We start from the raw sequence: 14,382 nt of genomic DNA, 5'->3' as shown, positions 1-14,382 counted from the left end.
CTCTGCAGTCTGCGTGGTGTAGAAATGCACTCAATGCGGTCAGGGAGGGAATTCCAGGATTTGGACCAAACTACTGTGAAAGAATGGCAATATACTTTGAAGTCAGAATCAAAAAAATGTCTCAGCAGAGAACCTGCAGGTGATAAACCATCCATCTGCTGTTCTTAATCTTCTAGGTAGAAGTAGTTATGGGTTTGGGAGATGGTGTCAGATAATCTAGGTGAGTGAGCGCATTGCATCTTGGAGGTAGCACACACATTGACTCCCTTCATTATCTCACAGTAGCAATGTTGAAGATGATGGATGTACTGCCAATTACACGGGTTAGTTTTCCCTGGTTAGTGTCAAGCTTTTTTGAGTGTTACTGGAGCTACACTCAGCTAGAAAGTGGGAATTTTGTCCCTTACAGATGAAGGGCAGCCTTTGGTGAGACAGAAGCTAAATTCTTCACCACAAAATTCCTAGCCTCCAGCCTGCCGTTGTAGCCACAGTACTTACATGGCTGGCCCAGTTGAGTTTCTGATCAGGTGACCCTCCATTCCCATTCCATGCTTTGTTATGCATTGGTGTTCAATGTTACCATTTGCATTTCATTAAAATCATTGCAACATCTCAAACTGTTTGAGTCAGACGAGAAAGTCTCTTTCTTGTCAAGCAACTTGACTATTTAATCCTCCAACAATTCTGCTGCTTCTACATAAACAGGTGGCATTAGCATAGTGAAAGAGACATCTTCATATCAATATATTGCACCATACATTTTGTTTGTGCTGCTGGAAATATCCCATTTTCATAGACTGAAACAAAACTACAACTGAACATACTTAGGGATTCTGGTATCTTTCTCCACAATGGCTCTTGAAAGCTGAACCTTGACATCCATGGGCTGTAATATATGCTGAATTGAGGAGCATTGCTTCCTAGCAGATTTCCAATCTTGACCTAAAAAGAGGAGAGATTACATACTTAAAACCTACCAGGGAAGTAAATGCAAAAACAATTATGCAGAGGTAGTCATACTGCATGCTGATCTCATTCTCAAGGAACCCCAAGTTGCATTTGTACAACAATAACCAACTTCTATTTACACAGCATCTTTAATGAAATAAGATGTTCCTAAGGCACTCCACAGGAACATTACAATGCCAGACTTGATACTGATCTATACAAGACAATAAATCCGACATCAAAACAATGATTACACTTTCAAAGTCCTTCATTGGGAGCTCCATTGCTAAATTAAAACCCTTTTACAAAACAAAATTTTGCCACCATCTTTAAAAGAAAAAAATGTCTTCTTCAGCTGGACAGTTTTCATTTTGGAGTAATCCATAATATTAATCATTTTTATGGAAATTGGCTGTCATGTTTGGTTACGTCATAATGACCACAATTCAAAAACTGATGCACTGATTCTGGAGGCGGCCTGGATACACTGTACTGCTTTGCTGTGGACATCATCTTCATTCGTACTGCTTGGGATGTGTTGAATTCAAAAGAGAGAGGAACAAGAGAATCCAATATATTGCAAGAGGTAGATCTAATCATCAATTCAACAGAAAAAAATTCCTTGGCAACATATTGAGACCCAAACAATTAACCTGAATGTGAAGTCTATCAAGGAGGAACAAGGAAATAGCTAACAAAAGCTGTCTGGGATACCTAGATGAATATCTTCCCACCTTAGGACTCTCAACCACACAGCATCAACACGAAATTGACTTGTTTCCAAATCTTCCCTCCCCCACCTCATCCCAGATCCAACCTGGCACCGCCCTCTTGACGTATCCATCTTCCTTCCCACCGATCCGCTCCAGCCTCCCCACCCACCTATCACACCTACATCCACCAATCACGTTCCCAGCTACCTTCACCACCCCCCCAGTGGCCCACACCCACCCTATTAATCCCTCAGCCCGATTCCACCTCCCCCCACATTCTTGAAGGAGGACTTATGCCCTATAAGTCAACACTTCTGTCCCTCAGATGTGCCCAACCTGCTGTGTTTTCCCAGCACCATACTTTTCAACTCTGTCTCTCCAGTCCTCACCTTCTCCTAGGTATAGTAATAAACCAAGTTGAAACACTACTTCCATGGTATTAGGAGCAGGAGATACTTCAGTATTTGAGTCGTTGCAAACATAATGCAATCATCAGCATACATCCCCACTTCTGACCTAATGAACAAGGGAAGGTCATTGATGAAGCAGCTGAAGGAGGCTGGGCCTAGGACACTACCCTAAGAAATTCCTGCAGCAATGTCCTGGAAAAGAGATGATTGACTTTCACGAACCACAACAGTCTTGTTTTGTGCTAGTTAAGGCCGGAAACGTTTTCTTCTGATATCCATTAATTTAAATTTGGCTCTGACTCCTTGGTCAATGATGCTCTGTTGTCAAGGGCAATTAATACCATGTCACATCTGAAACTTAGCTTTTCTGACCACATTTGGATCAAGACCACATTGAGGTCAGGGGCCAAGTGGTCACGGTGGGGCCCAAACTGAGCACCAATGAGCAAACCACTTATTAACTTGATGCTGATTGATAGCACTGTCAACAAAATCTCATCATTTTGGTGACGACCAAGGAGGCAGCGTGAACGGCAAGTAGTCAGACTGTATGTTTTTTGAGGACAGAACATAAGTGGGCTATTTTTCACACTGTCAGATAGATACCAGTGTTGCAGCTGCACCAAACAAACACATCTACAGTAAGTGGCTATAATTAACGAAACATCAGCACAGAGTAATCGAACTGTGGACCAAGTACCAGAACAGAAGAATTACCAAGATATTTCAGCTCTAGGAAGCAGATACAACCCATTAGGATAGGATGGTCTGATTTGGTCAAAGTTCAGGATTAGAAGAGGGAGGCAGGTAAGGAAGTTGGGAAAGTGAAAGTGGAAGATTTTTTTTTCAGTCTTTGTAATTATCCAGGAGATTTAATGCTCTTGCACCTTGCACAAATGAAACCTGGAGTTGCAGAGTGAATGAATGAACGGACCATGGCACTGAGAGACAGGAAATGCAGCAGTCAATTTGAATGCAATAAGGCCCCATAAACAGTAATAATATAATAATTTTATGAACATGATTCAGCAATAAATATTGGCTTGAACCCAGGGAAGATAGATTCTGCTCTTCTTCAAAACAATGGCAGGGTATCTTAGGTTCACTTGAGAAAGCCATAATTTCACATTTCATTCCAAAGATTACCAAAGAGGAATAATGCCATTCGTTACCACCCAATGTCACCCTGGAGGATATGTTCTGGTCTCTGGTGTGGAACTTGGAACACGCAAAGTTAGAACCCAGAGATCAGTGTGTTATGATTCACTGAGCCACAGTTGATACCACCTTCCAATTAGCTGGTGGAAGCAGAGTCTCTTAGCCATGTGAAGCTTGAGACAGAGTATTCTGTCAAGGATTCTTCAACGAGGTTGGAGTAAAAGCTAAGATTAATTCCAAAACAGCAAGATAAAATCGACAATAAAATAAAGGTCTGCAGATCCTGGACACCTGAAACAAACAGGAATTGCTGGAGAGCAATCTGGCAGCAGCTGAGAGGAGAAAACAGAGTTAATGCTTCAAAACCAGTGGCTCTTCTTCAGAACTTAAGATAAAACTCATACCTGGCTTACTGAACAAAAGTTGAACATTTCTGAGTTCCACATCAAACTTTTCATAGGCTCGTTCCAAAATTTCCTCCAAAGATAAACTTGGGGATGTTGCTTTTTGGTCATTGTGGCTGATGCTGTTTAACTGCACAAAAGTAGATTTATGACTTCGACAAGCATTGTTATTCATAGCTAGTCAAAATAACAAAAACATTTTAAATCCAATAAACAGCGTAAAGATTTGAGTTCTGGGCAGAGGATAAAACAGCTAATTTGTATTTTTGCTGATTCAAAGTGAAGGTCATAAACTTCCATTAACAGATTAATAAACTCAATATGATCTGGGGGGTAAAAACAGTTGCTTTAAGGAACCTCTGAAGATACTTTAAGTATAGCATTGAATATTGAAGCTATCAGAAATCTGCTAATCTCTTCAATAAAATTAAGAAATTGACCTTTTTCTTGGAAAAAAAAACAGCAAACTGTTTCAATCTCCCTATACCACATAATGCAAACAGCTGAGACCTGTTTCCAAATCACTGCCTAAACTATTCTGAATCAGAGTGTAGTGTGTGGGAGAGCCTGTGACGCCTTTGAGAGTTTTTCCTTTCTTTTCATGGGTGGTACGTAATATTTGCTTGGTCACTTCCCCCATGGCACAGCAAAGGCCAACAATTCATTGATCGAGCTGACCTCTCACATTAATGCAGAATTAATCGCTTTATGGTGTCTTACTTTCATCATGAAAAGGAGCTGCTCATATTAACGTAAATAAAAACTTCTTCAATCTTACCACAACTATTCAGAGTTCCTACACTGCTTACTGAAAGACGTTGCCTGAGGTTAGCACCACAGGGAACTGACTTTTCATTATTCTAATCTTTCCCCTGTGAGGTGGTCCAAAACTAGGAGTCATAAATTTAAGAGAGAGGGATTAATACATCCAGGAGGGGATTCACAAGAAACATCTTTACACAGAAAGAGTTCTTGGAGGAATTTATTACTAAGTCATGTAATTGCAGTGGATGTCTTCAAGGGGAAGCCAGATAAGCAACTGAGAGAGATTTTATGATAATCCACGATTTCCTTAACTAATGATATGTTTAATATCACATTTCAGAAAAGGATGGATATGCTGGTCAGAGGAGATGCAATGGGGTGGAAGGAAGCTTAAGTAGAGCATAAACAATTGAACTGAATTTTACATTTGTTTGTAAAATCTACAGACCTGGTGGTAACCAGAAACAGACCGAATACAGATCACATATACGTGACTCAATTCAACAGGCCGTGCCAGTTTTAAATCCCACACCAGTCTCCTCTCCTGTCTTATCTTATTTCATTTCACTCAGTCAAAACATCTCTATTCTTCACTAACTCATTCAGTGTTCCCTGAAAAGAACCTGGTTCAACCATTCCACGTGATAAGTTCCACATACCCATTTCTCTGAACCAAGGGAGACTTGTTAAACTGGTCAAGTAAGACGACAGTAGGCTTAAGCAGCAGTGGTATGTTATCAGATTCCTAATCACAAGACCATACATTTAGGATCTGAAGGAGGCCATTCAGCCAATCAAGTCTGTTTCACCAGTGAGATCATCTGATCTGATAATCTTCAACACCACATTATTATCTTTTCCTCATGCCCCTTGATACCCTTAGGTGATTTACAATTAGTCTATCTCAACCTTAAATTATACTTAATGATTCAGCCTGAACAGCCTTCTACGGCAAAGAATTGCACAGATTTACTAACCTTCTGAGGGAAGATATTCCTCATTTTTGTCATGAATGCGCAACCCCTTGTTCAAAGATTATACCCTCAGGTCCTAGACTCAAAGGATTAACCACCCCTCTGCATCTACACTGTCAAGCCTCCGAAGAATCTTGTTTGTTTAAAAAAGATTGCCGCTCTTTCTGCGAAACTCGAAAAAGTACAGGCCCAACCTACTCAATTTCCCCTAATAAGGCACACCCAACATCAGACTCGTGAACCTTCTCTGGGCTGACTCCAATGCCAGTATATCTTTGCCTGGATAAAGGGACTCAAAACTGTTCATAGCATGCCAGTTGTGGTCTGACCAGTGCTTTGTATAGTTTTAGCACAACCTCCCTACTTTTAATCAAATAAAAACACTATAGATGCTGGAGATCTGAAACAAAAATAGAAATTCCTCTGAGAAACTCAGCAAGTCTGGCAGCATCTGCAGGAAGAAAGCAGAGTTAATGTTGAGTCCAGTGATACTTCAAAGTCATAGAGCTGTACAGCATGGAACAGACCCTTTGGTCCAACTTGTCCACATCAACTGGATAACCAAACCTAATCTAGTCCTATTTGACAGCATTTGGCCCATATCTCTCTAAACCCATTCTGTCCATGTACCCATCCAGATGCCTTTTAAATATTGCCATTGTATCGCCTCTATTCCCTTCTCTGGTTGCTCATTCCAGTTCTCTGCATGAAAATGTTGCCTCTTGGGTCCCTTTTATATCTTTCTCCTCTCGTCTTAAAACTATGCTCTCCAGTTTTGGATTCCCCCACCCTGGGGAAAAGACCTTGACTGTTTACCCTATCCATGCCCCTCATGATTTTATAAACCTTTATAAAGGCCACCCCTCAGTTGCCAAAGCTCCAGGGAAAATAGCCCCAGACTTTTCAGATTCTCCTTATAGCTCAATCCTACCTACTCTGGCATCATCCTTGTAAATGTTTTCTGAATTCTTCCAAGTTTCACAACATCCTTCCAACAGCAGGGAAACCAGAATTGAATGCAGTATTCCAAAAGTAGCCTAAACAATTTCCTGTACAGGCGCAATAGGACCTCCCAATTCCTTATACCCAATGATCTGACCAATAAAAGCAAGCATGCCAAACACCTCCTTCACTAGACTGTTTACTTCCAACTCCAGTTTCAAGGAGCTAGGAACATGCACTCCAAGATCTCTTTATTCAGCAATACTCCCCAAGACCTGACCATGAAGTGCATAAGTCCTGCCCAGATTTGCCTTTTCAAACTAAAGCAGCTTACACTTATTTAAATCAAACTCCAGCTGCCACTCCACAGCCCATTGGCCCATCTGATCAGGGTCCAATTGTACTCTGAAGTAATCGTCTTCACTGTCTGCTACACGACCAATTTTGGCGTCATGTGCAAACTCACTAACCATACCACTTAGGTTCACTTCCAAAAAGAACAACTGATTTTCTCCAATAATTTCTGTTTTTGTTTTATACACAACATTCCCTTAGAGATAAAGGCCAGAAATCAATTACCTTCGCCAATCACCTGAACTTATATGCTAACTTCTTGCGGTTTAAAACACCAAAACATCCAAATTTTTTCTGCTGTATCTTTTTGCAGTCTTTCTCCAATTAAATAATATCCAACCAACGTGCATACCCTCACATTTACCCATATTATTTTCTATTTGCCATATTTTTGGCCCCTTAACTTACCAATATCCCCTTGGAGAGTTTTTGTTCCATCCTCATCACTCACTTTCCTATCCATTTTGTATGATCTGCTAACGTGGCTAAAGATCATTCATTTTTATCTTCCAAGTCATTAACATGTCTTGTAAATAATTTTTGCCCTAGCACTGATACCTGCGGCATTTCACTAGTTACCGGTTAGCATTCTGAACTCAGAAGGAAAGACAAATGGTCCAAAGACACGAACTTAAATGTCACCACGGAAATGGAGAAATTTAAATTCAGCTCACTATTTATATCTGGAATTAAAAACCTATAACCATTAGGTTTCATAGTATCACGATAATCATGTCACTGTGGAATAGTGATAAAATCTCTCCTCTCTGGATCATACTCTTCAGAGAAGAAAATCAGTCATCCTCATCCAATTTAGCCTACATGGGAGCAGTATGATTGATTCTTAGCTGAAATGGCCAAGCACATCACTTAGACGTATGGAATTGTTACAACTGAGAATCATTATTTCAGACCCAATACTAAACATGTGCTTTAATCAGCTTTTCTGCACAGAGAAGCAGCTTCAACCACCTTCACTATACTGTTTACCTGTGACTCCACTTTCAAGGAGCTATGAACCTGCACTCCAAGGTCTCTTTGTTCAGCAACAGTCCCCCAGACCTTACCAATAAGTGCGTAAGTCCTACCCAGATTTGTCTTTTCAAACTAGAGCACCTTGCATTTATTTAAATCAAACTTCAGCTGCCACTTCTTGGCCCATTGGCCCATCTGATCAAGGGACCATGGCTGAACCCTAAAGCATCAATGCTGCCACAAAAGGGTCTTAGATTTCCAAAAAAAACAGATAGACCAAATATAGAGGCTATGGTAATCTCACTTGAGCCAAGATAGATGGGATATGAGGAGTTGTGAGGTACCCAAATAGGGAATGTACAAACAGGTGTCTGATCCAGAACTACTCCAGGAACCATTTACATGGGGATTGCTCAAAGCACATTAAACTTCTGAAAGGCACAAGTTAAGGAGGTGATGGAATACTCTGCACTTGCCTCATTATCTACAGATCTGACAGCACTCAAGACTAATTAGGTTTGCTCGCTGAGCTGGGTTCATGAACCTACCAGCTCAGTGAGCAAACCTACATCCAGAACCTCAACCTGAGCTACAAATCTTCTCAAAACTTGCTAAACACTCAAGACATTCCAGGACAAAGCATGGCGTGCCTTAAACATCTTAATCGTTCACCTTCTCCACAAGGTGTACTGTTGCTGCTGCATGTACCACCTCCAAAACGGAGTAGATCAACTCACCTCACTGAAGTCTTAAACCCATCACCTAGTACAAGGACAACACGTGCACATGGGATCGTCACAACGCTTCATCCCAAACTGAAGCTCACCATCTAATGGTAATATGGAACTACCTTGACCATATGTACTGCAACAATTTCAGATAGCTCATAACCACCTTTCAAGGGCAATTAAGGATGAACAATTAATTCAGGCATCCTTCCGGTGAACAAATATTAAAGAAAATGAAACACCAACATGGGCCAAGGCCAAATGACATGTTTCTGCACCTTAAATAATGGAGTGTCAATATTTTTTTTAAATACATCACTGGATTTATTACAGATTCTCTTGATGTTGTGATCCAGGCTCTATTCTATTGAACCCCTTTGTAATTTTAGACTTTTAAAAACCTCCCATTTCTTAATCTGTCTGGAATGGAAGAGTTTAAGGCCATTCAGTGCTTGCTGATATTTATACTCTGTTTGGTTAGCAAACTTTTAGAAATTTCCTCTGCTGTCTCTTTGTAACCTGGCAAGTCTAATCAAGGCTTTATTAATTTAACATTTCATTTCTTACACTAAAAAGAAAAGTAATGAGGGCTTCATTAAACTGCACAACTATTCTCAAATTGTGAAATCATCACAGAATCCCGACAGTGTGGCAACAGGCCCTTCAGCCCAATAAGTCCACACTAACCCATTCCCCTACTACTCTACAATTACCCTGACCAATGCACCTAACCTACACATCCCTGAACACTGAGTAATTTAGCTTGGCCATTCACCTAACCTGCAAATCTACACACCTAACCTGTGGGAGGCAACATTAGCACCTAGAGGAAACCCACGCCAACATGGGGAGAATGTGCAAACTCCACACAGACAGTTGTCCAAGGCTGGAATCAAACCCAGGTCCCTGTGCTGTGAAGCAGCAGTGCTAACCACTGAGCCACTTATCCATTGATGCTTTCGCACCTCTACTCAATTTAAACTTGACTCTTCCACATCCTAAAATACACCTTTTGACAATTACAAACACTGAAATTCAATTGCCATATATGCATTATTTTTGTATCTCTTAATACTTCACAATACTTGGTCACAGTTTGCCTCACTATTAACTCATCACTCAACTCTGTTGTCTGAAAATTTTGGTACTGTACTCCGAATTTCCAAAGCCAATCCATGCACCCAAATGTAAATAATGGTGGTCTCAGGACTGATCTTTGTAGGGCATTTCTTCCCAGCTTCCATAAACTTAAAATACAATGGATCTAAAATAAAAACAAAGTATTAGAGAACTTTGGAGAGAGAAACAGAATGGGTTGTATTATTATTGAAACATGAACTCTCTCTCACCCTTACTATCAGGCCTGCTGAGTTTCGCCAATACTTTCTGCTTTTAATTTCTCTTTTCTGCCAGTTTGACATTCAACTACTTTCCAGTTTTCTATCTGGGAGACCTGTTTCCATTTTATAGCAACTGTTCATTTTACCGTGTGGCCTTGATTCTATATATTCTGACCATGGTTATATGTCTACTATGTTGCCCATGCTACACCTTCAGTGTTATATTCAAAGATTCAACTTGAGAAAACTGAAAATTCCTGATCAAACTGGGAGGTAACAGTTCTCTATAAAGAGGAAGCTTTGAAAGTAAATGCACTTTCATACCTGCAAACTTCCAAAGTCCACAATCAATAAGTTTGAATTCACATCGTAAAAGCCCGTCTGTGGAACCACAAGGTAGGATGGTTTCAAGTTGATACGGAGATCAAATGTTTTACGTGTTTCAATAATGTACGACAGACCTAAGCATTTAAGCAAATAGTTGGGTTATAAACATAATTCATGTTAGAATACAGGCATGTTAGAACTCAAACTGTCAAAAATAAATAAAAATCATGACGACATCATATTAGATATAAAATGTATTAAATTGGGGACTCTGTTTCTTAGCTTCCATTTTCTGGGCACTTCAGGTTTTTACCTGTTGCAGTCTTTTCTTTGATTTCCTCCAACTTGAGCAAAGTGGCTGAAGTCAGCTGCTCAAGATCAAGTCCTCGGCTAGTCTGGAAAAACTCCACCAAACTATTTATTGTTTGCTATGAAAAAAAAAAGAGAAGGAAATAGAAAATACATTTCCAACATTTGCTGTAATAGAGCAAAACCATGATTTAAAAATACAACTTTGAAAGGACAAATGAGTTAACACAAAATTAATTATAAACTTACACCAAATATCATTTTCTCATCTCTACGAATAACGAACTCTCATGTATGCTTGGCTCATCTAGGTTTTCATTCACCTGCAATCTTAGCACTTACCATATCATTCAACCTACTTTGTCTAGGTTGTTAAATAGAGATGTACCACACAGAAACAGACCCTTCGGTCAACTTGTCCATGCCAACCAAATACACTAACCTAATCTAGTCCCATTTGCCAGCACTTAGCCCATATCTCTCTAAACCCTTCCTATTCATATACCCATCCAGATGCTTTTTAAATGTTGCAATTGTACAAGCCACCACCATTTCCTCTGGCAGTTTATTCCAAACACACATCACCCACTGCGTGAAAAAGTTGCCCCTGAGGTTCCTTTTAAATTTTTCACCTCCCACCCTCTGTGTAACTATAGTCCCAACACTGACCCCTGAAGAACTCAAGCCATTGGCTGTCAACCTGAAAAAGACACCTTTATCCCCAACCTCTGCCTTCTGCTAGTCAGCCAATCCTCTAGCCAAGTCAGCATCTTGCCCCTAACACAATGGGCTCTTCTTTAGCAGCCTCCTGTATAGCATCTTGTCAAAGGTCTTCTGGATATCCAAGTAGATCACGTCCACTGACTCTCCTTTGTCAAACTAGCTCATTATCTCCTCAAAGAATTCTAAGAGATTTGTCAGGCCTGACCTCCCCTTGAAGAAGCCACGCTGACTCAGCCCTTTTTTACCATGCACTTCCAAGTACTCCGTAATCTCATCCTTAATAACAGACTCCAAAACCTTACCAACAAGAGGGGTCAGGCTAACTAGCCGACAATTTCTCTTCTGAAGCATGGGCTTACATTTGCGATATTCTAGTCCTCTGGGGCCCTCCCCGACTCCAGCGAATCCTGAAAGATCACCACCAGTGCCTCCACGATCTCCTCAGCTCCCTCTTTCAGAAGCAGGGTGTAGTCCATCCAGCCTGGGTGATTTATTACTCAAACCTTACAGCCCTCCCACTATCATCTCCTTAATCATGGCCGCTACATTGACCTCTAACCCCTGATCTTGGAAGTTCTAGCATGCTACTGGTGTCTTACACTTTGAAGACTGATTCGAAAACAAAAGATCCAAAACAATTTCAAGCCAAAGCACCAGCAGTTCCGATTACTCTCGATTTCTGTCTACTGGTCATCTGTGAATGTGCGCTTTTTTAAAAAAAATTGAATTAACGAATATAAAATATTCTGAACAAGCCAATAACACTATAAACTATCACATGCATACATCTAGAATAATCCCAAAACTGACCAACTTTAATGCATCAAGCTTTTGCCATTTAATGCAACACCTTATAAATGATTTTTGCAGCGTCGCTGACAATACATGGTGTCCAGTTTTCACCTGCTGTCTATAAACTGAGTTCTTGTATATCATTCGCCGGGTAAAATAATCCCAATCCAGACCAGTTTAAATTTATTTTTCAGTTAAGTATTCTCTGATTCACTTCACTGATGCCATTACATATATTTCATTATTCAGTCAAGGTCTCTGTTAACCAGTGTTGTTGGGAACATAGCTTGAAGTTCCTTTAATCTTGCCACTCAGGCACGATGGCTCAGTGGTTAGCACTGCTGCCTCACATCACCAGGGATCTGGGTTCAATTCCCGCCTTGGGCAACTGCCTGTGTGGAGTTTGCACATTCTCCCCGTGTCTGCATGGGTTTCCTCCAGGTGCTCCAGTTTCCTCCCATAGTCCAAAGATGTGCAGTTCAGGAGAACTGGCAATGCTAATTTGCCCATAGTGTTAGGCACAGTTGTAGGGGAATCAGTCTGGGTGGGTTGCTCTTCGGAGGGTCGGTGTGAATTTGTTGGACTGAAGGGCGTGTTTCCGCACTGTAGGGCGTGTTTCCGCACTGTAGGGAATCTCTTTTATGTCTGGAATCATTCTTTGTGCTATTTGCTGTAACCTCAAGGGATGATATTACTTTTGAAGTGTGAAGAGGATGATGGTAGAGAATTCCAGGTATGGTCTGAATGGTTCTCTGTATATCCTTGTTACAACATACAAGAGACAAGTTATTCTTGGTTTGTCTCCCGACACAATTTTTAAAAATTATTTTCCAACTTTGAAGCCTACACATCTAGCATTCCTGATAGGTTTCACTACATGGGAAAAATTGCAACAACTCTGGAATATAAACCTTGATTCAGTAATGGTGACCATGAACTACATCGATTGTCAGAGAAACCCATCTGGTTCACTTAGGTCCTTTTGAAAAGAAGGAGACATGCCATCTTTATTCACTCTGACCTTCAAGTGACACCAGTCCCACAACGGGGTTGACTCTTATCTGGCCTCTTAAATAGCCCAGTAAGCCACTCAATCCAAGAGCATTTATTAGTGGGCATCAAATGCTGGTCTCATCAGCAATAGCTACATCAGAGGAAAAACTGCTATTTTTCAGACTGGAGGCCTGTGACCAGTGGAGTGCCGCAAGGATTGGTGCTGGGCCCTCTACTTTGTCATTTACATAAATGATTTGGATGCGAGCATAAGAGGTACAATTAGTAAATTTGCAGATGACACCAAAATTGGAGGTGTAGTGGACAGCGAAGAGGGTTACCTCAGATTACAACAGGATCATGACCAGATGTTCCAATGGGCTGAGATGTGGCAGATGGAATTTAGTTCAGATAAATGCGAGGTGCTGCATTTTGGGAAAGCAAATCTTAACAGGATTTATACACTTAATGGTAAGGTCCTAGGGAGTGTTGCTGAACAAAGAGACCTTGGAGTGCAGGTTCATAGCTCGTTGAAAGTGGAGTCGCAGGTAGATAGAATAGCGAAGGAGGCGTTTGGTATGCTTTCCTTTATTGGTCAGAGTATTGAGTACAGGAGTTGGGAGGTCATGTTCCAGCTGTACAGGACATTGGTTAGGCCACTGTTGAAATATTGCGTGCAATTCTGGTCTCCTTCCTATCGAAAAGATGTTGTGAAACTTGAAAGGGTTCAGAAAAGAATTACAAGGATGTTGCCAGGGTTGGAGAATTTGAGCTAGAGGGAGAGGCTGAACAGGCTGGGGCTGTTTTGCCTGGAGCATCGGAGGCTGAGGGGAGACCTTATAGAGGTTTACAAAATTATGAGGAGCATGGATAGGATAAATAAGCAAAGTCTTTTCCCTGGGGTCAGGGAGTCCAGAACTAGAGGGCATAGGTTTAAGGTGAGGGGAAAGATATAAAAGAGACCTAAGGGGCAACTTTTTCAAGCAGAGGGTGGTACATGTATGGAATGAGCTGCCAGAGGATGTGGGTGGAGGCTGGTATAATTGCAACATTTAAGAGGCATTTGGATGGGTATATGAATAGGAAGTGTTTAGAGGGATATGGGCCGGATGCTGGCAGGTGGGACTAGATTGGGTTGGGATATCTGGTCGGCATGGACGGGTTGGACCGAAGGGTCTGTTTCTATGCTGTACATCTCTATGACTCTAAAAGCTCCTCAACTATTTCTTGTTAATTTATTCTATTCCTTTATTGTCCACTTATTCCTACAAACTATGGAATTGAATTGAATTGAATTGAATTTGTTGTCACATGTACAGAGGCACAGTGAAAAGCTTTGTCTTGCGAGCAGTACAGGCAGATCACAGAGTTAAGTAGCAGAGATTAGTAAATAATAGGTAAGCAGCAAAAATAAAAACACAGGTACAGGCAAATGTTGAGATTCAGTATTCTAACAACAGTAGGGTAGAAACTTTCGAAACCGGCTGGTGTGCGTGTTCAGGCTTCTGTAAAACATTGCTGGGTGGG

The 14,382-nt window shown here is 40.9% G+C and overlaps 1 protein-coding gene across 5 annotated transcripts in view; it reads right to left on the bottom strand.

Annotated features, from left to right (window-relative positions):
• Positions 1–14,382, bottom strand: part of vps13c (vacuolar protein sorting 13 homolog C) — a 284,102-nt gene that overhangs the window by 169,365 nt on the left and 100,355 nt on the right. For all 5 annotated transcript variants that reach the window (XM_072553135.1, XM_072553136.1, XM_072553137.1 and 2 more), the window contains 4 exons: positions 10,352–10,466; positions 10,036–10,172; positions 3,634–3,763; positions 825–942 (listed from right to left, as the gene is read on the bottom strand). In XM_072553135.1, coding sequence (XP_072409236.1) covers positions 825–942; positions 3,634–3,763; positions 10,036–10,172; positions 10,352–10,466 — 500 coding nt within the window. The remainder of the gene's footprint in view (positions 1–824; positions 943–3,633; positions 3,764–10,035; positions 10,173–10,351; positions 10,467–14,382) is intronic.

The sequence above is a fragment of the Chiloscyllium punctatum genome, chromosome 33 (genome assembly GCF_047496795.1).
Source record: "Chiloscyllium punctatum isolate Juve2018m chromosome 33, sChiPun1.3, whole genome shotgun sequence".
NCBI classification, from domain to species: Eukaryota; Metazoa; Chordata; class Chondrichthyes; order Orectolobiformes; family Hemiscylliidae; genus Chiloscyllium; species Chiloscyllium punctatum.
Note: the sequence above shows the minus strand (reverse complement) of the source record. Positions and strands in the feature narration are given on the sequence as shown.